This window comes from Peromyscus maniculatus, chromosome 9 (genome assembly GCF_049852395.1).
Source record: "Peromyscus maniculatus bairdii isolate BWxNUB_F1_BW_parent chromosome 9, HU_Pman_BW_mat_3.1, whole genome shotgun sequence".
Taxonomy (NCBI): Eukaryota; Metazoa; Chordata; class Mammalia; order Rodentia; family Cricetidae; genus Peromyscus; species Peromyscus maniculatus.
The window spans coordinates 60,917,741-60,942,878 of record NC_134860.1 but is presented as its reverse complement, the minus strand read 5'-3'; the positions used below and the strand labels follow the sequence as shown (position 1 = coordinate 60,942,878).

Here is a 25,138-nt window from a genome sequence, read left to right as displayed (position 1 = left end):
CCACCAAGCCTAATGACCTGAGTTCAAAGCCTGGAACCCACATAGTAGAAGGAGAGAACCAACTTCTGCAAGTTATCCTCTGACCTCCACAAATCAACTAAATAAATGTAAATATATATACATATATATATAAAGTAACGAGTACATATATCAATAAATTTAAATGTGTTTTTCCCTATTTAAACTTTGTCAGTTTATTTTGATGAAACCTGAGAGGCCTCAAGGGAAATTGCCCTTGATCATTGTGTCTGAGAGAACCAGAACAATTCAGTATGCTCTTTATAACTGTCAATCAGAGTGCTGAGACATTTCTACTTCATTACTCAAAACTGCTTAAAATTTTTAGAGCATTTATGACTCTTCAAATCAAAATAGTCCTTCAGTGTGTCTAAGTCTGTTTTCCCAGGTAATCAATCCCCCTTTAGTTCTGCATCTAATGAACTTATTTTTAAAAGCTATGTTCTAAATACAAATAACTCCCAATCTGTTAGGTCCTCTGGACAAAGCTTCTAGCCAGTGGGACCTGGGGACTGTAAGAAAGTCATGAGCAAGAGAGGAAGTACATGAACATGTGTGTCCACTCTTCCTTCTTACAAGGGATGCTCGCTCACAGATTGAGAGAAACCTAGAGGGCACATGGGATTCTGGGTGAAGATTGACTCACAAGCTGTACCACACCATCCCCTGCCTAAGGCAGCCCTATCAAAAAATCCAGAGCAAGTCGAAATGATGGCTGTAGTTTATCTTTCCCCTACCACCCTGGCTTTTGTTCCCACAAGACTTAGAAAGCCTGACTAGGTGAAAGACACAAGCCAGAAGAGTCTGTGAATCAGAGCTGGCCAGAAACACTGACAAGCATGACCTGGCCAAGATGGACAAGAACCACCTGAGTCTCCAATAGGGGACATCAAGGAGGGAATCGGTCTTTACCACTCTTCAGCTCAGGCCAGAGGCCACAGCTGTTCCCCTGTTGAGCTAAAAGGGATCCCTAGGTGACTAATGCACCTGCCAGTCCATCTACCCGCAGAGCCTCTCAGCCCACCCACATCCCCCTCTCCAGACATCATCTAATGAGACAAATGAGAGGTGACGAATCAGCATCGGGGCACAGTGTTTCAAAACAGCATTTATCCAAAAGCTACTGAAATTCCTGCACCAGACTCATTTTTCTGGACTGAACAGTAATGTGAATGAGAACTCCTAGAGAGAAGCTGTGTCTACAGAGACCAAGTGACTGACTAGAGGAGCAATACTGTAGAGAGACTGGAACAGGGCAGGTCCGAAGTCTCACTGCCTTACCTTGGACCAGTTCGACCCTTCCAGAACAGCCATTCCTTGACTGCCTCCATGCCAGAATAACCTGTGACTAACAGATAAGACCTTTTTGGAATCTATTACATAGCAGGTCACTGGCTTTCACCAACCCAAGCTAAGAATGTCATCGGGGAGCATCTTGGGCCCACCTTGCTGTCACTGCTTCTCTGGTGTATCCGCCAATGCACTGTCAACTTGACAAGACTTATGACTTGGTTATGTAAAACTGTAACATGTCATGGAACTGCTTTCACATTGGAACATGGAGTATCAGGTAATCTAAATCTGTGTCCCCGGGCCATGATCACTCAAAATGGCTCCAGAATACATCTTACTCCCTTTCGAATGAGAGCTGTTGTTTTGTGTTGAGAATATTCCTCTGTGTGTGAGTGTTTCTATATACCGAAGGAACCTGTGAGAAAGACCAGCCCAGATTATAGAAAATAAAAGAGCATTTGCTCTGTCTACATCAGTAAACAAGGAAATGCTTCTTCTAACTAGAGGGAGACTGACCATACATGAAGCAGCATTAGGGAAGTCATCCCCAATCTTATTTGAAGGACCTCACTTCTACCGTCTAATTTTGGAAGGGATGGGAGAACCACTACAAAAATCGGTCTAGACTCTTTACCTGTATGGGCAGAAATCCTGTGACAAAAGTCGCAGCTGAGAGAAGGGACCATCAAAGAGAGTGAGGCTTGGCCTTTTTCCTCCTCGGAGCTCTGCAGTTCACCATTACCTACCATGGCACAGCAGCTAAGTGACGACTTCTAGAGGAAAGGTATGTGGCACGCCTAGTCCTCTTCAACAATTCCCTCCTCCAGGACTCACACACAGGGAGGAGGCGTGCCAAGCCCTCACTGTTTTGCACTGGCAAGTGTCCATCTTCTAGAACTGTACTGCTCTGTGTTCAAGGAGATTCCAACAGCATTCCCTGAGAATCTGAGTCAGTTCCCTGGGGACGAATGCTCACACTAACAATGACATTGGGGAGGGCAGGAACAGACAGGCTCACTTTACACGGGACAGACAGGGTACACTGTCCTCTCCCAGTTAGGAAATGCTTCCAGCATTCATCAGTCCTTTTCAAGATCCAGTAACTATCTCTAGATCATAAAACCCTCCAGATTGAGGACCGACCGGGTTGTTTTTCCGTGAGTTCACTCGTTTACCCATCCCTCCATCTATTCACAAGCATTCATCTAACTACAGAGGACCTCAGGCTTGCAGTGTTCTGACTTGTTCACTTTTCCTGGTGTAAAAGTGAAGGTGGATCTGTTCACAGGATAGCGATTTGTAGCCCGGCCTTCTCTCTGGATGCTGGGTGGCAGCGACTGCAGCCCCCAGTCAAAAGCATGAGGGTCAACAGCTGATGCCACATGCAGGGTTGTTGAATTAGGATGGTGGGCAGCTCAGGGGGAAAAGTTGATGTATTTGACTTTTATTTTCTATTAATGATGGAAACCAGGAACTTTTTCTTTCCTTTTTTCTTTTCTTCCTTTCTCCATAATCCTGTTTGTTAATCCTTTCTGTTCTTCAGGAACTCAGCTCTTAGGCAGATCAAATTTCTCCAGCTTTCCCATAAGCAAGCAGATACAACCCCATTGTAAGTCAGGGAGGATCTATAACTTGCTGGTCACACATCACGTACCACCACTGTGACTCATAGTGGCACAGGAGACAATCCCTGCCCTCAATAAGCTCAGAAGCCATTAACAGACCAAGAAACCTCCATCTTGATTCTTAATTTATCACCAGCCATGTGAGGAAAGCTGGACACTGTCCTAACTTCTTGAAGTAATGAGCTAGCACATAAGCAGTGCTCAAGTGTGTGTGTGTGTGTGTGTGTGTGTTGCACATACTAATTCTCTTTCCTGTCCACTCTCCTGATCTGATATGCCTAAAGAAATGTGGCCAAAATGTAGCAGTAAATATGTGGGGGGAGAGGTTTCTTTTGACTCAACATTTGGTAGAATTTGGACAATGCTTGTAATTTCTCCTTACAAAGCATTCCACATTTGAACAATAAAGTACATATCTACATCAATAAATATGTAGCGGCTTTCATTATAGGATTTTCTTCTATGGTCAGACCAAGACAGCTGAACAATGGTGGGTAAATTAGCAATAAAGAGGAGCACAATGCAGCTTCATATTTTATAAACCAGTTTACAATATAGTAAAGACCTTTTAAAAGCTTTTTCCTGTTTGATGATAACTAAAGAAGAAAAAGTAAACCAGTAAGTCAAAGAATTTAGCATGGAAAATTCAGGGCTCAGAGAGTTCAACTGCATATCTCAAGAGAGGATTGTGGGAAACCAGCCCCTACTTTTGTGACCAGGGTACTCTGGAACAGGGAGAAGTGGGAAATATGTAGATAGAAAGAGAGACCTAGATGACAAGAGGACAGACAGAACTCACCAGCTCAGAACTTTATTCAAAAGGGCTTTTTATAACAATGCCAAGGGGCGAGGCAAAAAAACCTCCTCCGTTGATACAACCAAGTACAGACCCTTCCAAACACCTGGTACCCAGGCCTGTGGCCCAATCATCCTCTTACGCAGTCCTGCTGAGTAAAGCCACTAGAAAACCTCGGTGGGCCTCCACAGAGGATGTCTATGGACATAATTCATGATATTTCTTGAGACTTGGCCCTCTGTTTTCAAGCGGTAATTGAGATTCTTCTACGTCTTCTTGGATTCTAGGGAAAGACCTATTGGGTAAATGTTCCATGGTGAGGAGTGCAAAGTCCTCAAATGCCTTTTCATTTATGAGAAAGCAGGAGTGAAAGGAAGACACACAAGAGCAGGGTTCATTTGGAAAATGAAAGGTCAGAACAGAAAGAGAACTTCAGGATGCCACAAAGAGAACAGCTTCCTTCTCAACATCAGAGAAAGTACAGAACCTTGCACGGACTGACCTGCACTCGTACAGCAACTGTCCAAACACATTTCCTTTCTCCTAAGTGAGCATCATGGTCAGCCACATCCTACAGGGGTTCCTGCTGGCAAATGCAGGTGCTCCCAAACCCTCACATTGCTCAAGTATCTTATGGCTTGTTTGCCTATCAGGTTCTATCATGGACCATCACTGAGAAGACCCCAGGATCTGGCAATGGTCTGTTAACTGCCTTTCAAGGCCACCCCAGCCTCCAGTTGAAATGAACACTCGGCAGTGAACTGAAAGAAGATGGCCTTACTCTGAGACCACACCCATCGTTTTCTCCCCCCACACCGCCCTGAAGGCAAGTCATAAACATCACTTTCTGAATTCTAGCATTTGAGGAATCAAGCTTGGATGTCCTCTTATTTTCAAATGTTCTTCCTTTAGAAAGGTGATTACTAATTAAAGAATCGATGATTCATTCTTGCAAAATACACATGTCAATTTACCCTTGCAAAAATTTCAAATATGGGGTTGGAGCGATGGCTCAGTGGTTAAAAGCACTGGCTGTTCTTCCAGAGTTACCAGCACCCATATGGCTCAGAACCATCCATAACTCCAGTCCCAGGGAATCTGATGCCTTTTTCTAACCATTTTGGGCACCAGGCACACACATGGCACATAAACACATGCAGGTCAAACATTTGTACACATAAAGTAAAACTTTTAAAATTTAAAAACATAAGCATCAAAAATGAAAAATCACAACTGGAAGTAGTGGCATATACCTGTAATCCCAGCACTAAGAAGCAGGCAGATCTCAATGAGTTCAAGGCCAGCCTGGTCCAGATAGTGAGTTCTAGGCCAGCCATAATTACACAATGAGATCTTGTCTCAAAACAAAAACCATTAACAAGATTTCTTATCATGAGCTTTACAACATACATGGAATTTAAGAGTTTACACAAAAACAGCTTACACATTATTTTGCAATCTAATAGCCCATAGACAATGTTGTTAATAACTGCATTGTATGGACCAAACAATTTAGATATACATGTCTTCACAGATACACAGCTTGTATCACATTTTTCTTACTCACAATGTGAAACAATGTTAACACCTGTCTAAAATTCGCCCAGTTAAAGGCCATACTGTATGTTTCGGTCAGCATGTCTGGCCCAGCTGCTCTCCATAGTGATAGAGGCTCCTTTTCTCCTCAAAGCCTTATAAGACTAGATAATATCAAATTTTAAAAACATTTGTCAAGATGGGAAACTCAGTGGTGTTTAAGTTGTAATGATCCAATTATATATTAAATATTTCCAACATTTTTGTAATGTCTTCCTGTTCAGATTTTTAATGAAATTTTTGTTATTATGTATCTGTAGAGACTTTTGTTTTGAAAAATCATAGTTTTTAATATATATTACAAATACTTTTCCTCCAGGCGTTCATTTACAATGCTGGCTTTTAACACTGACTTTTTATTATTATTATTTATTTAGGGGAGGCACACATGTGCCATGGCACCCATGTGGAGATCAGAAGACACCTTGCAGGAAGGAACCCGCTCTCTCCTTCCACATCTCCTTTCACCATGTGGGTCCTGGGATTGAACTCGGGTCCTCAGGCTTGGTGGCAAGTGTCTTTACCCACTGAGCCACCTTGTAGGCCTCTTAACACCGGCTTTCTAAAATGAATGTGGTTTACATTTGCCAAAATTTCCTGTTATAATCTCAAGATTTCAAGACATCATCCTTTAAATTAACTACAAGCTTCTGTCAGTTAAGTGAATGTTTTCACAAATAATACAATTAATTTTATTTAATTTTCAGCTCTTTAGGTCTTCACTACGCCTACTTATTCTTGCATGGAAATGCATATATGGCCTCTCAGAGTGCTGTCACTCAAAAGGAACCAGCACTTCATCCAGTATTTAGCAGGGTTTGTTTTTCTTTTTTTAAATGTGTTTGGACATTCTATTCTCCCCAAGTCCCACTAGCTTACAGACAACAATGGTATAAATTCTTTTCAAAATGTTTTCCCACCAAATTACCTTCAGCATGCCAATGGGCTAGCCTTGTGTGAATGAGGGGTGGCAGTGCGACACACTTCCAGTTAAGGAGCTGTGCGCAGGAATCACAGAGCTTCCAGGAAGCTCCGAATGAGAACAGTGCAGCTGGCGGAAGCCTTTACCATCTGCTTTCTTCCTCCTTCCTGTCCCAAAGGCAGACCCAGTGACAACTGGGGAGCAGCCACAGACAGGGTCACCACAATGGCGGCATGACCAGGCATAAGCAGCTTGGCCTTTGATGGCTGCTTTGAGCCTCCTACCACTCCTGGACAACCCACCAACTTATTTAGAATACTGCTAGTGAGCTGGGGTTTCTGGTCCCTCCAGCAGAATTTAGTATTTAAACTCCACGGCAAGACAGTCTTTCCAATCTCATGACTTGAGAGGATTTCTTGAAGAAAATCTCTGCTGGTTTAAAAGGCAAGTTCTGCATTCACAACCACATTTAACTCTAAAAAGAGGAACCAATCATTAAGCACTCAACCAGAAATCAAAAGTTGTCTTTACAGAGAAGTCAGGAACTGGGAACATACGGCGTCACCTGTGGTACTCTTGGTGTTAAAGCACCCTCACCAGGACACTACAAGGGGAAAAGCAGCTGGAGAATTTTTAACAGTAACAAAAGACAGAATGGGGGTTTGTTGTTGTTGTTGTTATTAATCAATCTGCATTTTAAGGAAATATTCCAGAAGATGCCCCAAACCCTACCACCATCAATCATATTCCTCAGTGTTTCTGCAGATGAGGCGGACAAGCAGAGGAAGTACCAAACCACTCTGCTACCAGGAAGAACCTTCCCCAGAACATCTTTTGTTTTAGCCCCCACCTCAGGTAAAGAAAAGTAGAAAATAAAAAAGAAGTAAGAATTGATGTTTGTTGTTCGCTTGTGGTTTGAGATAGGTTCTGTTTCCATACATAACTCTGCTGACTTGAAACTCACTATGGAAACCAGGCTGGCCTAGAATTCATAGCATCCTCCTGTTTCTGCCTCCTGAATGCTGGGATTGTGGCAGATGCCACCATGCCTTGCAGCAGTAAGAATTTCAGAGCAGCGTTTGTCAGAGGTGATCTATCATCAAATAATTAGGAACCATCTAAAACTATTTCAAACATAAACACTTGCCCTTGTCATTCCAGTTCCTCTCAAAACCAAGCAGCGAGGCTGTTTAAAGAAATGCTGTCCACTACAACAGGGGCCACCAGAGCAGGAATCAGTAACCACATTACAGTTATGACTTCAAGAGTGAATTCATCGGGCTGGAGAGATGGCTCAGAGGTTAAGAGCACCGACTGCTCTTCCAGAGGTTCTGAGTTCAATTCCTAGCAACCACACGGTGGCTCGCAACCATCTGTAATGAGATCTGGCACCCCTCTTCTGTATACATAATAAATAAATCTTTAAAAAAAAAAAAAGAGTGAATTCATCAGCACTGGTGGTCACTCCATTTAGAGCTCTCTGGGTCTCCATTCCTTTCCTGCAAAGTGACAGTGTCTATCTAGGAGTCATGAAGTAAGTCAGCTCCAAAGTTGGCGACGTGGCGATTGGGTCTCTCCATCTTTTTCTTCAGCTATATGCAACATATCCACACATTTTCAGGCTCCCTCTCCTTGCTGCTATACCAGCTCCAGATGGTGACAACCAGCCAAGACAACAGGCACAGGGGAAACACAAGGAAGGAAGGGCTCCTTCCTTCCCTGAGAACCCCTTTCAAGCAAAGAGGAAGCTTGTGCTTCCCTGCCTCACCTCCATCAGTCTTCCTTCCTTGTATCTCTGAGCACATACCTAGACCTAAACCAATCCTGGTAAGGCCTGGCAAAGGCTCGAACGAAACAGAATTCAGTCTAGAGTCATGGGAGGCGGGGTAGACACCTGAACAAAACTTGTAAAAAAAAAAAAAAAAAAAAAAAAATAGAAGATTCTAGTTACCTTACCAGCCAGCAAGAATCAAGAAGGTAACTAGAGAGACGGCGCAGCAGTTACGAGCACTGGCTGTTCTTACAGAGGACCCAGGTTCAGTACGCAGCACCCATATGGCAGCTTTAAACTGCCCACACCCAGTTCCAAGGGATCCAATGCCCTCTTCTGACCTCTGAGGGCACCAGGCATACACATGATGCACATACATACATGCAGGCACTCATATATACAGATAAAATAAAAAGTAAATCTTAACAGATGAAGCAGATAATCAAGAGTGTTGAGGAACTGGACTTCACAGTACTATAGTAAGAATCAAATGCTAAAGCATGAAAACAAACTGTCAATTATAAAAATGCTCTATAAAAGTGAAAGACCTTGGAACACTCAACCCTAAACAGGATTTCTCCATCAAATCTCTCCCCTCAGGGCTCAGGGAAACCTGATGAAGAAAAGGTAGAAAGAATGTAAGAGCCAGAGGGGATGGAGGACACCAAGAAAACCAATCAACATGAGCAACGCTCACATAAACTCCGAGACTGAAGCAGCATGCACAGGGCCTGCACTGGGTTCTCTGGATATAGTATGGCTTCCAGTGTTTTCATAGGATTCCTGAGTGAGCGAACAAGTAGGTGTCTGATTCTTGTGCCTTCTCCCGGGCTCTTTTCCTTCTGTTTGTCTTGTCCAACTCTGATGTGTTAGTTTTGTTTTTTCTTATTGTGTTTTATTTTGTGTTGTTTTATTATTATCTTTTAGAAGCCTATTCTTTCTAAGGGAAGGAGAAACTAGGAAGAGTAGAGAGAGGGGAAGCTGTAATCAGAATATATTATGTGAGAAATAATCTAGTTTCAATAAAACAAAATAAACAAATGAAAATCATCTATAGATGTAAGGTTATCTTTCAGTTAGGGAGACATTTCATGTCTCAGTGAAGAAAATCACAGCCAGGCAGGTATGGTGGTGCACACCTTTGATCCCAGCAGAAGCAGATGGATCTCTGTGAGTTCAAGGCCAACCTGGTCTACAGAGTGAGTTCCAGGACAGCCAGGGCTACACAGAAAAACCCTGTTGAAAGGAAGAAAGGGGGAGGGAGGAAGGAAAAAAAGGGAAACAGAGAGAGAGAGAGAGAGAGAGAGAGAGAGAGGGAGGGAGGGAGGGAGGGAGGGAGGGAGGGAGGGAGGGAGGGAGGGAGGGAGGGACTCTTAACAATGAAGAGATTCTCTGAAAACAGAAGATACCACTTTTTAAAAATCACAGAATTAAAAACTATAATGGCCATCACTCACTTATAAAATGTGAAATGTTGAACTACTGTGAAAACATGTATTCTTCAAATACTATACATGCAAACTGACTGAATAAAGCACCAGCAACAGTTTTAGTGGTTAGACACCTCCAGTCTACATTCAGTAAATAATTTCTGAGTACCTGCTGTGTATCCGGCATGGTACTAAGCACACAGAATAGAGCTAAGTCCCTGCTTGTTGGTGCTTGCACTGAATATTTACCTACACGACTGTTTTACGACTAGCATTCTTAGTGACACAGGTTAAATCCAATCAAAAATGGGAGTTTTTAAGAGTAACAAATCAATGATTAGACAGTGAAAACCCCCAGTAACCTAGGCATGCTGGCACACCTGTAGCCCGAGAGGCTGAGGCAAGAGGCTCATTTGAGCCCAGGGATTTGAAACCAGTTTGGGAAATAAAAGATAGAAAAATCCTCCTTTCTTTTTGTTTTCTGTTTGTTTGTTTTTTGTTTTTTTGTTTTTGTTTTGTTTTGTTTTTGTTTTTGTTTTTTGCTTATGACGGGCTTCTTTGTGTAGCCCTGGTCTTCCTGAAACTAGCTCTATAGACCAGGCTAACCTGGAACTCACAGAGATCTGCCTGCCCCTGCCTCTGAATGCTGGAATTAAAAGTGTGTACCACCACATCCTGGCTAAGATCCCCCTTTCAAAAACTTACTAAATTTGCCACCACTGAAAGGAAATAGATAGTTGGTCATTAACATAAAGAAGGACAAATAAGCTTTGGACAGACAGCAACAAATGACATAACTCTGAGTCCACTTGAGGCTGTGGCTAGCTCTTGGCTAGTGAGATGTGGGGGGCCCATGCATTTACCACCTATGATGGTTAATCCTTATATTATCCTGGCTGGATTCAGAATCGACACGGAAACACACCTCTGGGATGTCTGGGAGGATGTTTTCTAAGAGATTTAACTGTGGAGGCAAGACCCCTCTGGTTGTGGGCAGCACCATCCCCTGGGTTTAGGTCCTGAGCTGAACAGAAAGTGAGGAAAGGAAACAGAGTTGAGCACAAGCATTCACCTCTGCTTTGGACTGTAGATGTGATGTAGCCAGCTCATGCTCACTGCAGATGTGATGTAGCCAGCTCATGCTTACTGCAGACGTGATGTGGCCAGCTCATGCTCACTGCAGATGTGATGTGGTCAGCTCATGTTTACTGCAGATGTGATGTGGTCAGCTCATGCTCACTGCAGATGTGATGTGGCTATCAGCTCATGCTCACTGCAGATGTGATGTGGCTATCAGCTCATGTTTACTGCAGATGTGATGTGGTCAGCTCATGCTCACTGCAGATGTGATGTGGCTATCAGCTCATGCTCACTGCAGATGTGATGTGGCTATCAGCTCATGCTCACTGCAGATGTGATGTGGCCAGCTCATGCTCACTGCAGATGTGATGTGGCTATCAGCTCATGCTCACTGCAGATGTGATGTGGCTATCAGCTCATGCTCACTGCAGATGTGATGTGGCTATCAGCTCATGCTCACTGCAGATGTGATGTGGCTATCAGCTCATGCTCACTGCAGATGTGATGTGGCCAGCTCATGCTCACTGCAGATGTGATGTAGCTATCAGCTCATGCTCACTGCAGATGTGATGTGGCCAGCTCATGCTCACTGCAGATGTGATGTGGCCAGCTCATGCTCACTGCAGATGTGACGTGGCTATCAGTTCATGCTCACTGCAGATGTGATGTGGCTATCAGCTCATGCTCACTGCAGATGTGATGTGGTCAGCTCATGCTCACTGCAGATGTGATGTGGCTATCAGCTCATGCTCACTGCAGATGTGATGTGGCCAGCTCATGCTTACTGCAGATGTGATGTGGCCAGCTCATGCTCACTGCAGATGTGATGTGGCCAGCTCATGCTCACTGCAGATGTGATGTGGCCAGCTCATGCTCACTGCAGATGTGATGTGGCCAGCTCATTTTCCTTACACCATGCCTTCTTCATCTTAACAGACTGTGGTTTTTCTTCAGCCGCAAGGCAAACAAAGCCTCTCTCCTTTGGCTTTTTGTCAGGCATTTTATCGCTGCCATGAGTAAATAACACATACCCCACCTCAAAAGCCAGCCAACTTTTTACACCACCTCAAAAGCCAGCCAACCTTTCACAGAGGGGGATTTATCTTTGCCATTTTTGGACCCTCTGGGCTTGGTGGGGGTGGGCAGGAAGAAAATGTGAAGAACTATATGCACCCACAATTCACATCCATCTCTGATTCCTCAGCAGTAGTCCAAAAAGACTTTTCCTGGGGAGTTAACAAAACAGTGTGCACTCCGAGTTAGACCTAGAATGCAGCTCCAACTCAAACGTCCCAGGAGCTTCCCACAGAACCTGTTGTTCCATGAAGACTGGACTACCCAATTCACCACACACTGGATGTCTGCATCTGACACCAAAGTGCACTGAGGCAATCTTAAGGGACTTTCATTTTTCTTTATTAATAAAATACCTCTTATTTATTCTATGGCAATACCATACATTTAAACAACGTTGAAAAACAAACACTGTATCTTACTGGGCATGGTGGCACAGGCCTTTAATCCCAGCCCTTGGGAGGCAGAGACAGGGGGATCCGAGTAGAGGATACCCTGGTCTACAAAGTGAGCTCCAGTACAGCCAGGGCTACACAGAAAAACCCTGTCTCAAAAAAATAAAATACTGTATCTTAAACATGTCCATTCCCAACTCTCGCCCCCTACTGCATGTCACCACCCCTCCCCCACCTCGCTGTAATCCACCCAGTCTCAATTAGCTGCCTGACTGAACACGGACTGCTCTGGTCCGCTTGATCATGTTTAGGTCACCACAGCTGCAGTGAGTCCATGAGTGCGACAACCGTGTGTCACATCCAGAAGACATACTGCACAGCACCTTCCCACCCTCTGCTTCTTCTTACACTCTTTCTGCCCTCCTCTTTGTGCTGTGCCTGGCCAGGGGCGGGGATATGTGTGTGAAATGCAGAGCGGCTAGGCAACAGTCGCTTCTTCTCAGCACTCTGACTAGCTCCAGAGTCTCTGCATTAACTGCTGAGCACTACAGGGAGAAGCTTCTCCTGCCAAGGCAGAGGGCAGCCACTATCTGTATGTAAACATCAACGTTTGGAAGGCAGTTTGACAACATGCCCATTGAGCAAGACCACAGTAGTGTGTCCTCCTCGAGGGTCTCTGACCAGACTTACAGTACCAGACAAGAATTCTTTCCTGTGGAGTAGATCTCAAATCCAATACAAAAGTGGTTGGTTAGCCACCCCCCACTCTCACAGCCAGGCCACTATTGCCCCAGTGGACACATCTTGCTCTAGCAGGAAGTTCACCAATGGGTAATGTCACTAATAGCTCTTCTCCTCAGGTGGCCGGACAGCACCTCCTAGCACTATGAAAGCTGGCCAAGAGAAAAGAAGTTTTCTGATCGGTTCCAGCTCGGTCTCTCCGTCCTACAGTGTATTGTGTCTTCAGCAGGAGGATCTTCCCATCTAGTTATGGTGGACAATCAAGAGCAATGCCAATGGGCTGTGTTGTTTGTGGGGACCTCTGGGGCTTCCCTGACCAGTAACTTGTGTAGGCAGGTAGCCTACACATGGCATCTCAATGAGTCTTCAAGGTAACTAGCAGATGGCCTCTTTTAACACTGCACCTCTTACCCAAAGAATTGAAAATAGGGACATGCATAGATTTGCAGAAGCAGCAAGGTAACATTATTTGGAACAAAACAATTGTGTGGATTAAAGAAGGACACACTGTCAAGATTGGTAGCAGGCCACAGGAGTAAGGCTCTTCTAGGCCCCAGGCTAGCCTGGGGTCTCTTTTTATGGGGTCTAAAGAAAGAGGAGCTGGTTATACTAAGGGACACAGTTTGAGTGATTTCCATTTTGACTGTTTGCTTAGGTTATATAGTCACTGTGCATGCCCCTTCCTATAATGCATCTTGACTTTAACAACAAAGACCTACAATCAAAAAATCTGAGGGAATCTCAAGTTAGTAATTTAATAATACACCTAAAGGCCCTGGAAAAACAAGAACAAAGAACTCCAGAGAACAGTAGCCTGGAAGAGGTCACTAAAATTAGGGCTGAACTTACTGAAATAGAAACAAAAAAACAATACAAGGAATCAATGAAACAGAGTTCTTTCTTTGAAAAAGCTTAAAATTGCTAGAAAATATTTAGCAAAATTAATCAAAAGAAAGAAGTTGGGGATCCAAATGAATAAATTAGAGAAGAAAAGGAGAGAACACAACCAACACTGAGGAAATTCAGAGACTCATAAAGACGTATTTTAAAAGTCTGTATTCCAGAACTAGAAAATCTTCATGAAATGGATGGATTTCTTGAGTATATGGCCTATCAAAGCTAAAATAAGATGAAATAAATTACTTAAATACCCATAACATCCAATAAGATAGAAGCAGAAATTAAAAATCTCCCAACTGAAGAAAGTAGAGGCTGGATGAATTCAGCACTAATTCAACCAAACCTTCAAAAAAACAAAAACACCAATACTATTCAAATTATTCTGCAGACAGCAGAAGCATTCCCAGTCTTTTTACAAAGCCAGTACTACCCTGATATCAAAAACAGACAAGGACCCAACAAAAAAGAAATAATTTAGGCCAGTATCTTTGACAAATATGGACACAAAAATTCTCAGTAAAACGCTTTCCAAGTGAATTCAAGAACACATCAAAAAGATCATCCACCATGATCAAGTCAGCTTCATCCCAGAGATGCAGGGATGTCCAATATAAATAAATCAATAAATTGAATTCATCACATAAATAGACTCAAGGACACAAACCACATGATCGTCTCATTAAATGAAGAAAAAAATCTGACATCCTTTCATGATAAACATCCTAGAGAATCTAGGAACAGAGGGAACATACCTCAACATAATAAAGGCAATATACAACAAGCCTAGAGTGAACATCCTGCTGAACAGAAAAAAAAAAACTCAAAGCACTTCCACTAAAATCAGGAATAAGATAAGGATTTCTACTACACCACCCATTCTCAATCCTGTTAATAAACACAGTACTTGAAATCAGCTGTAACAGGAAGACAAGGGAAGAAGATAAAGGGCCCAGGTCATGCAGGCCATTGCAGTTAGTACACCGGTGAATACTGCAGGAAAGAAAACCATATCCCCACTCAAAAGAACAGTTCAAGACTAGCAAACTCCTGGTATAGTATTAAGTAGAGGTAATTATACAGATGCATGATTAAAACCATACTCCTGAAGCCTGCTTCAGGACATCTGCTAGAAGGTAAAATAAGACAACAGGCAGTATGCTAAGGTTTATGGGCAGCCATTCTTTACTGTAGTGATAATGTCTTTATTTAAGATGTAAGAATATTCCAGAAGAATTATTATGATTGCTTAAAATTATGGGGGTCATTAGAAATTAGAGAAAAGATATTGTTTTCTTAAGAGAAAGAAAAGGCCTGGATGGAGTTCGAAGGGTGGGGAAGTGGATAGGATCTGGGAGGAGATGAGGAAGGAGAAACCGTGATCAGAATATACTATATGAAAATAACTTTATTTTCAATTCAAAAAATAAAAACGAAAAGATGTAGTTACAAGAAAATGCACTGAAATCTTTAAGTTAGCATCATATTATAGGTGTATCTGTCCAGCTATAAAGGAAAGTTTCCTCATACAGACATCAGCAATGACATTCACAAGTAGGTGAGATGCATCATTTTTCAAGTACTAAATCAGTAATAAGGGAACACACCACAGGAAGCCAAAAGGCCACTCAAGCAACTACCCAGCTTTTTTGTGAACTCTACTTCCATTCAAACTGGATTGATTCCAGAACTACAGAGGGAATTTCAAAAAAGGGGAAGACCAGGCATAGGGTAGTCCAATAGGGTTTTGGTCCCTGAGGAAGACCAGAGATAGGGGCCGGCTCATTAGGGAACAGGCCTCCAACTTGAACTGCATATTTTGTTTTGTTTTGAGACAGGGTCTCTCTACATAGCCCTGGCTGTCCTGGAACTCCCTATGTAGACCAGGCTGGCCTCAAATTCACAGAGATCCACTTGCCTCTGCCTCCAGGGCACACACCACCACACCCAATTGTGTTTCATATTCTGAAAAAACACAAAACTAAAACTATAAAGGCAGAGAAAAGACCTGAGCAGCCCCTCTAGAGAGATGACTGAATTCTGAACTCCAGTTCCCAGCCCATTAGTAGGTCAGGACATCAATCAGGAAGGAGATGACCAGGACTTAAGAAGAACCAAGAGAGCAGCAGTCAGTGTGCTTGTCACATGAGAAGGCTACCATCTCATGGCACAGAAAACCCAGGAAATGCCAAGGTCAGAGCAGAGCTGGCTGCGATCTCATTCCCTGCTCCAGTTCATTTGGAAGGGGTGAGATGGGGGAGGGAGGTGCTAAATACTATGATTTGTGGTCAAAAAGCTTCCAAAACATTACTCTGTACACCCAGGCCCTGACTGGATGCTAGCAAGCTACCCAGAGCTAAATGTTCACTACTTGAAACTTAAGGATTCATCTAGAAGGAGAAATGTAGTAAATCTTGTTCAACTGGGTATTAGGCACCAAAACAAAACAAATACATCTGGAAGATTTCAGCCAGGAATAAATAGCCACTTTAAAAGTGGCTCTCTAAAAGCTCCAAAAAGCATTGCTTCCCAGTTGCTCCATGAAATGGGGACAACTTCACACAAGCACGCTGCTTTCTCCCCACCGCATTCTTTTTCACTTGTAATTTCAGGGTGAGGCGGTTGCATGGACTTTCTGTTCACCCAGTCACCCCAAGGGCACAAAGGAGTTCTGAGACACAAACTCCCTCCTTTTCCAGATGAAGAGACTCAAGCTGAGCAGGAGGGAAAACAGAATTGGCTGGGGTCTCAGCTTCTGCCCCAGGTCTCTTCCAAGAATTGAAAATTAAAAACAGAAGAGCACAGAGCAGCATCCCTGTCGAGGACAAGTAGGCCACCTCCTTTGCTCTTTTGGCCTTATTGGCTATTTCTTAAAACCCTGGATTAATTTTTACTAATGGTTACCCTGGAGGCCTCCTGCTTGGAGGAAGGGGAGGGGGGTTCACTCCTTCAGCACCCTGATACTCTGTTCTAACAGTGTAACTGAGCAGAAAAGATGGCTTCGTGGCCTTTATGTCTCAGGTAAATAAGTATATACTATACACCATTCAGTTTAATGCTACAGGTATCAGCAGATTAATACTCCTGTCTTAAATCACAATTTACTAACTTCTAAATGCCATAAAGTGGCTTCATTTCCTCCAAACTCCAAACTTAATTTTTTTTCCAGTGTATCCCATGCTGACCTCAACTCCATATTTAGAAAGCCAAGGCTGACCTTGAGCTTCTGCTCCTCTGGCCTCATCTCCCAAGTGCACGGACTATAGGTCCCTGCATGTTCGATATAAGGACTATAAGGACTATAGGTGCCCCACCATGTTCCCTTTATTTGGTCCTGGGGTGGATCCAGGGCTTCCTCCATGCTCAGCAAGCTCTCCACCAACTGAACTACATCCCCACTCTTCCAAACTCTTTTAATGACATCAAGATGATTCTCAGTAGCAAACAACAAAAAAATGTCCCTCTCTCTTTGCCAAAAGGCAAAGCAAAAACAGCAATGAAAAGACACAGTGTAAGTAAAAAGTAGGATTGCTTTTCAAAGTTTTGATCTCCTTTGCTTGGACAGGATTATCGCTCTCAAGTGTCTTCTGGATTTTCTCCTTCTCTTCTGTACTAGGGGTATGTATCATAGGCTCAAAATCATTCATGTCAAGAGTGTCAGAACTGCCAGCCTGGCACTTTCCAATGTTGCAATCCAAGTGATTAAGATCTGTACAGTCCTGCAGAAAATCCGGTTCCACAATATAAAAGAAATTCAGAGCTGCCAGCAGCCTTGAGGCCTCCTTAGTAAGCTGATCCACGCTTTCCCACTAAGATCTTAGACTCAGCCTGCTCCTGACCTCAGGGCCACACAGGCAGCCCCCTGCAGGTTCCTGGGCACCCACGAAGCTTGAATGCAGAGTAAAGCCCTCATTTTCAACAATCCCATGGAGTAAACTCCTTCTTTGGGACTTGAAAAAGGGAACATTAGTGCCAAGTGATGGCTCTCTAGTGCACAGGTGAAAGTTTACGAATTTTATGCCATTAAATAAAGTTCACATAGTCAAAAATTAGTTTGGGCTTCAATCCATCACTCTAAGAAGTTCTCAGCTTTCATAACTAGGCTTCAATTGTAGGAAAAACCTGATTTGCCCTTCTTTCAAAAAGTATATGCAAGTGTTATAAAATACATGGTACAAAAACTCCATCATGAGCCTAGCTGTATGGTGATATTTTATTTGTGCTGAAATGTGATTTTATTTGTATGTTAATAAATAAAGTTGCCTGGGGGTCAGAGCTAAGAGCAAGCCATAGCAGAAGTCTGGTTGTGGTAGCACACGCCCTTAATCCGATCACATGGTAGGCAGAGTCTGTGTGTTCAAGGACATAGCCAGCTTGGAGACACACGCCTTTAATCCAAGTACCAACCATAGAGACCTGGAGGTCTGTATAGACAGGCAGTGATGAGGAAGTCATGTGGTTGGGTTTAGAGCCAATGAGAAGGGAGAACAGAAAGTCAATAAAAATACAGACACACAGGAAATAGGTCTCTTTCTGAGGGGAAGGAGAGCAGTGACAGCAAGGGGTACGATAAGGTGGTGGTCTTAGATCTTGGCTGCTGCTCGATCTCTGGGCTTTTAACTCTGCATTTGGCTCTGTGTTTCTTATTTAATAAGACTGTTTAGAATTTCATCTACATAGCTGAGCTGGACTGTGGTCTAAGTATTAGTGCAATTTCACTTCACAACGAAAGAATTAGTAGCAAATTAACCAACACTATGATGATTTGTAAGAAATAAAAGTCTAACATTTTTTTCAAAATAAAATTAAGTAATGAAGGCCATTTAGAAACACAACAGTTGAGAGACTTAGGGGTGTAAAGCTTTAAAGATAGAAATGCAAGCCCTCTCTAGTCCAGCTCATTGCCATCTCCACCCCAGGGAGAATGGTTCTCCCAGCCTAAAGCAAGCTGCTTCCCTGAGTTTCCCTGAGGTTCTGCTTTAAGTATCTGCCAAGGGAAACAGCCCATTACAGCTCAAAATCAGGTTACTTAAGGAGTTGACAATCTCCTTTGTGCTAGCCATTGGGCACCAGATTTCCTTTTTCTGAGATGTAAATATGTCCCTCATTATTCATGAGTTCTATCCTGAAGGAAGCTGCTGAAAGGGCTGATTGTGAATAGGCAAAGTATATGGGAGGAGGAAACCTCAGCTGAGGAACTGCTTCCATTACACTGGCCTATAGGCACGTCTATGTGGCATCTTCCGAATTAATGATTGATGGGGGAGGGCCCAGCCACTAGGCAGATGGTCCTGGGTTGTATCAGAAAAGCTGAGCAAGCCACGGAGAGCAAACCAGCAGTAAGCAGCGCTCCTCCTAGTCTCTGCCTCAGCTCCGACCTGGAGCTCCTGCCCTGACTTCCCAAATGATGGTCTGTGACTGGACCAGTAAGCCAAGCAAGTGCTTTACCACAGCAACAGAAATCAAACCAGGCCACCCTCCCTCGGGTTCCCTCTCATCCTACCATCCCCATCCCCAGCCTCCACAAGTCATTTTCTCCAGAAAAGAATCCCAAATGCTTGCACCCAGGTGTTTCAGTAATTTTTTTTTTTCTTTTTGTATTTAGTTATTCCTCTGGAGACACTCATTTTCCAGACTCCTTGAGGTACAGCAACTCTCGGAGCTGCTTGTGACTAGTATAGGCTGGCTCCACAGTCTTACCTGGATCCTTAAGGCTTGTCCACAGGTGCTGGTTTCTCTAACCCCACTCTCTAGAATGCCCTTTCCTCCACCACAGCTCTTGTTCTTACTTCTGGTAGTACTAGGGATTGAACCCAGGGCTTTGTGCATACTAGGCAAGGGCTGTCTACCACTGACATACCCTTACCCATTTTTCGCTACTTTATTTTGAGGCTAGGTCTCCCTAAATTGCTGCAGTGGTTTTGAACATGTAATCCTACTAACTCAACCCCTGAGTAGCCTCTGGAGTAGCTGCACCATCAGGCTTGGCTTACCCCACTTTCTTCCTCCTAACAACACCCATCTGAGGGAGAGACTGCTGTACTTCTCTGACCACCCAGCAGAGGAGAATGTCAGCTTCCAATAACTAAGGGAAACTACTAACTACAGAGACTCTGTATGGTAAGATGGCTGCCCTGAGTTAAAGTATGTATAGGACGAACTTAGGAAGCTGGGCTGGTTAGTTTGTCAACTTGACACGCGCTAGAATCATCTGGGAAGAGGGAACCTCAACTGAGAAGACACCTCCCCCAGACTGGCAAGTCTGGGAGGGCATTTTCCTAATTAATGGTTGATGTGGGAGGGCCCAGCCCACTGTAGGTGTGGTACCCCTGGGCAGGTCCTGGCCTGTATAAGAAAGCAGGATGAGCAAGCCAGTAAGCAGCACTCCTCTGTGGCCTCTGTTTCCATTGCTGCCTCCAGGTTTCTGCCCTGACTTCCCTCCATGCTTGAAATAGACCCTCTCCTTCTCAAGTTGCTTTGGGTTAAGGTCTTTATTACAGCAATAAAAACCTAACTAAGACCAAGATAAGGATCAGAACAGGGCTGGGTCACACATGGACAGAGGTCCCGCCCGGCTTTCTTCACCTTAGGCTCTACTAAAACAGAGCACAGAGGCCTGAAATGATGCTCTTTTTTCAAACGGCTTTCCCTCTTTTTTAATTTTTATTTTGTATGTATGTATTAGTGTTTTGTCTGCATGTATGTATGTGCACCACGTGAATGCCTGGAGCCCTTGGAAACCAGAAAAGGGCATCGCATCCAGTTCTCCACTGGAACAGGAATTATAGGAAGTAGTGAGCCACCACTTGGATGCTGAAAACCAAACCAGGGTCCGCTGCAAGAGCCGCATGGGCCCTTAACCCCTGAGCCACCTCTCCAGCCCCTGAATGCAGAAGCTTACACAAGGACCACTGAAACGCCATTAGCCCAGAAAGGGCAGCCTGAAAAGAACAAGCAGGGCAATGAGGGACCCTGGATCCCGGCGTTTGGTGGAGCCTTTGTGAACAGAACCTAGCTACCCCCAAAGCACCTGCAGGGCCAGTGAGCTCTGGGAGCAGGGCCTGCCTTAGTGCAGAGAGCTTGACTGGTGACTCAGTTGTTCCTCTATTTCTTATTTTCCCGACATTCCCTCCTTTGATATCATGTACAGTTCCAAGCTGTCCCAGCTGTGCCACAGTGAACCTGAAAGCGGAGATTTCTTTGACCTACTCTTCAGCGCGAAGATTTGAGAACCATCAGCTTCCTAAGGAGGGAAGACTGAGAACGAGAATGTACTTCAAGTGTGACAGTCTCCGGAAGGGAGAGAGATTGAGAGGGCAAGAAGGACTGTGGAACTCAGCCATTCCTCCCCATCTGAAAGTTCTCTTTTCAATACTCGATCTTAAATGTAGTGCTTTTGTCTTATTACATAATATTCTTGGCTTGGGAGTTGACTCAGTGGTAGATGCTTGCCTAGAACGCACAAGGCTTAGATAAGTTCCATCCCCAGCACCACACATATACACAAAACAAAATCTATACTCTAAAGTTTCTGCTCAACTATGAGCATCACCGCCATACACACACACACACACACACACACACAAAGAGAACACATCAGTAACTCAACTGTCTAACAGGATGAATGAAGCAATGCTTGGACTTCCCAGTTTTAAGTATCTAAGGCCACCTAGTCCAATATTTCCCCCACAAATGCGTATTTGTCTACATAAGGTTCTCGTGGGTCATTGAAATATTCACTCAACAAATATCAACTAAATCCAGTAGTTAAGATCCTGTGCTTCCAGAAACAGAGTGGAGGGAGGGCCGATAACAGTCACTGATACAACAAATATTGAGGGACTCCTGCCGGCCAGGCACTATGTAGATCACTACAATCCATGAGACACACAACGCTCCCTAGCTAATTCAAAGAACACAAAACAGACACAAAGTATATATATTACTATTTCAAACAAAGACTGTTAAGCGTTCCCAAAGGCATACATACAGGCTATAATGAGTCAGACTGGAAAAAGGAAAATGGGGATCTCCTAAGAACAATGCTATGTGACATTATTTGTAGCTGACCCTCGTGGTTCAATAATGAATTGGCAAAGTAGCTAATGGTAATGTCTTTATAAGTGCTGGTGAAAAATCAATATTCTGTCTTCCTATCTTTATATCAAGAAGCACTAACATTGATTCTGAAAAGCAAGAACACAACAGATCGATTCTCTTTTAGTGAAAACCATAACTAAAAATGCCCCCTAAAACAGTTACTTCCATGGTTGAGTGGCCCAAAGAAGCATAGACGTGCCAACTGGAATGATAAATTGTATGGAGCCAAGAACCCCGGATTTCTGTAGGGGTATATTTAACAGTAACTCCACAATTAGATAAACTCTGTTATGTACCCTGCAAACTAGGAAAGCGAAAGATAACTAAACACTGCGCTTCCTTCGTCCTGTGATGAAATGAAACTTACTCTTCTCTGGACACTGAACTATTTCCTCCACTGCCATTGTCTCCTTGGAGGAAAAGCCATTGGAATGGGAACCAGGTGCTTCCAAACTAATCTACAGGAGCGGAGGTCTGACGAGCTTTCTCCTCCTCTAACTTGATTCAATGAACTTATGAATTGCTTACAAATTGGGAATCAATTTCATCTCTAGTGATGGAAAAGGACATTTATCAATATAGTTCTTCAATATATTTTATGGAAACTATTCCAAGAAGATAATTCTTTGACAAAAAAAAAAAAAAAAAAAAAAAATTAAGCCCAGAATCAGTCTGATGCAGTCTAGGCATGTGACACCAAAGGAAAAAATTAAACACTGTCATAAGACTTCTTTATGAATTTCAAAAGGCTCCCACATCCACTTCACTCAGTTTCTTCTGTTCTTCCCGGACTGACTGCCATTTAACATATGTTGGCAATGTTTCCCCATGGATCTACATAGGAAAGGAAGCAGGAGCCATTTATATGAAGCATGATGCAGAGGGAGATGTGTAATGTACACATGTAATACACTCTCCCTAGCTATATTCAAGAACCTAAGAAACAAATCAAGTAAAAATGTTTGAGTTTACATTACAGAAAGTGCTGAAACGATTATTTTTTTAAAAAAAAAAAGTGAACACTTTTGCTCTACGTTTGCAATTTTAAGAGTCATTATGGAAGAAAACTACCTCAGCATGGTTACCAACTTCTATTAAGAAAACCTAACTATGTGGTTGAAGCTAAAAACCCAGATAGTCACATGCCTCTACCGTGTTACAATTGCTTTTTAGAATGCTTGTAGATATTACCCAAGTAGTAATGTCATATCTATTACCCCAGTTCCGACATTCAAGCGGCATTCCTCTGGAAATCAAGCACGCAGTGCAAGGGAGAATACTGAAGGCAGAACGACTAGAGGTACTTCTGCTAACTAAGCAAACGGAAAGGAAGCAGGGAATGGGAAGGAACTCAAGTAGTCCTCTGCAAAAGTGATGGCTTGCAAGTTCCAGACACTTCCCCTTGAACTCCAAGACCTAAGGTTTTAGGAAAGGAAGGCACCACAGGGCAGAAGCCCAAAGTTACTCTCTTCACAATGTAACAGTCCTTGAGTTCGGTGAAAGATGTCCTGGAGATACACAGATAGTTGGACTATATAGAAGAAAGCAGTGGCGCTCCCTTTCTCGTTTGGGGAGCTAAGAACTGGAAGAACTAGCGTCCCCAAATCATGCGGGTGCAGCGGGCTTCTTCCAAGCTAACACACCTGCAAGGCCGGGCGGCTCCTCCCTCTGCCCCTCCCATCTCCAAAGCTAGACCCTGGTCTGGTGTCCCGTGCACCGTTAGCCCAAGGGCCACTGGACTATGCCAGGAGCCAGTCCCCGCAGCCGAGGCCGACGCGATCAGAACCGAACCAGTAGGCGCGGTCTCCACTCCCACCAAAGCCCGGCCAGACCTCTGCGTGGCGGAGGGGCAAGCAGTCCATACCTGTCTTCCGAGACGCTGATGACACCCTCCTCCTTAGGCACGATCACCGCCATGTTCACCACCTCCTGCGACCCCTCGACCCGTTGCAGAAGGATCGGCTTGCGGGTCAGGGGCTGGGGATGAATCTCCGCCGCCATCGGAGGGGGCGCGCCCGGGGAGCAGCCGACCGCGCCGGGGGGCTGGGCTGAGGAGACAGTTCAGGCTGGCGCTCAGGATCGGACTGAGATGCGAAGCGGGCCTGCGGGAGCTGGCGACCATAGCCCTGCAGCCTGCCCAGGGAACGTGCCCGCTCCGGCTTCTGGAAGCAACACCACCGCCACACCGGCCGCAAGCCGGCGCCACCTAAGAGAGCAGGGGGCGGGGAGCGGGGGCGGGGCCGGGGCCGGGGCGGGGCCTGCCGTAGGGCGGCCGCTCCACTTCCGGAGGATGGGCCCTGACGGCCGATGCGCGTGCGTCAATCCAGCAGCCACTTCCGCCCCGTGTCCCGTCCCACCCCCCCCCCCACCTCGCCCTCCCTTAAACTCTCGGAGCCTTGTAGCTCCGCTGGGACGCATGCGCTCTGTTCCCGAGGTCCCCTAGCCTATCTCCCCCGCCCCCCCCCCCCCATAAAATCTGTGAACGCGCTTGCCCAATGCCCCATCCTCTCCAGACTCCAGAGAATGGGGCGGGGAAAAGCCTGCGTCATCCCGGCCGGAAAGGAACCTGTAAGAAGGGTAGAAGCTAAACTAATTGAGGAGAGACTGTGCATGCGCGCAGATGACTCGCTTCTAGGCTTTAACAATAATGCACCGGGGAGGGCGCTGTGCTATCGGCCAGAATTATGCACCAGCTCCTGCCAGCACCGCGTGGACTCCTGGGTGTTGTAGTTTTCTCCATCCTCCCCGTCCTTCTGAGCAAGACTTCCCGGTGTCACACTGCCACCCCTATGTAGTGGGGTATGGGGGTAAGGAAAGAAGAGACTCTCATACAGGCTTTTTTGAGGGGTTTGGGGATCATGATGTCAATCTTCTTTTTGTGTTATATGACTAAAGGACCCACACTTGAACCTAGGCCTTTTTGTCCGATCTTGTTTCCAAAACCCAGCAAATAAATATTTTTTGCTTTCTCCGGTGACAATGGACAGTTAATATAATAACAATAAAATATAGAGTGACTATAATAAAAAAGGATAAAAGCTGACTGGGCTGTGGGAAAATTGAAACTCCTTCATACACTGCAGGTGGGAATGTAAAATGGCTCAGTCTCTTTGAAAAAAAAAAAAAAAGTAGCGTTGCTTCAAGGGATAAACACTGTGCTACTGTCAGATCCAAAAGAAACTCCTGACAACTAGGTATCTGTGGTGCTTATTAGCATACCAAAGAGCGGGCTAGCCTCCAGGCTCACCCAGTACCTACAGCTCTTCTTAGCTCTTCTCACCACACTGCCCCTACCTGAAACCTCTCAAGCTCACTGGCCCCAGCTTCTCATTCCTATATAACCCTGACATTTATCCTCCCTCTCTTCCTCCCTCCCTCTCTCCCTCCCTCCCCCCCCTCC

At 44.5% G+C, this 25,138-nt stretch overlaps 1 protein-coding gene across 1 annotated transcript in view; it reads right to left on the bottom strand.

Annotated features, from left to right (window-relative positions):
• The window catches only part of Wdfy2 (WD repeat and FYVE domain containing 2), a 163,290-nt gene extending 139,260 nt beyond the window's left edge, over positions 1 to 24,030 (bottom strand). The window contains exon 1 of the mRNA XM_042284997.2: positions 23,603 to 24,030. Within this exon, the coding sequence (XP_042140931.1) occupies positions 23,603 to 23,739 (137 nt within the window). The 5' untranslated portion in view covers positions 23,740 to 24,030. The remainder of the gene's footprint in view (positions 1 to 23,602) is intronic.
• Positions 24,031 to 25,138: the final 1,108 nt, after the last annotated feature.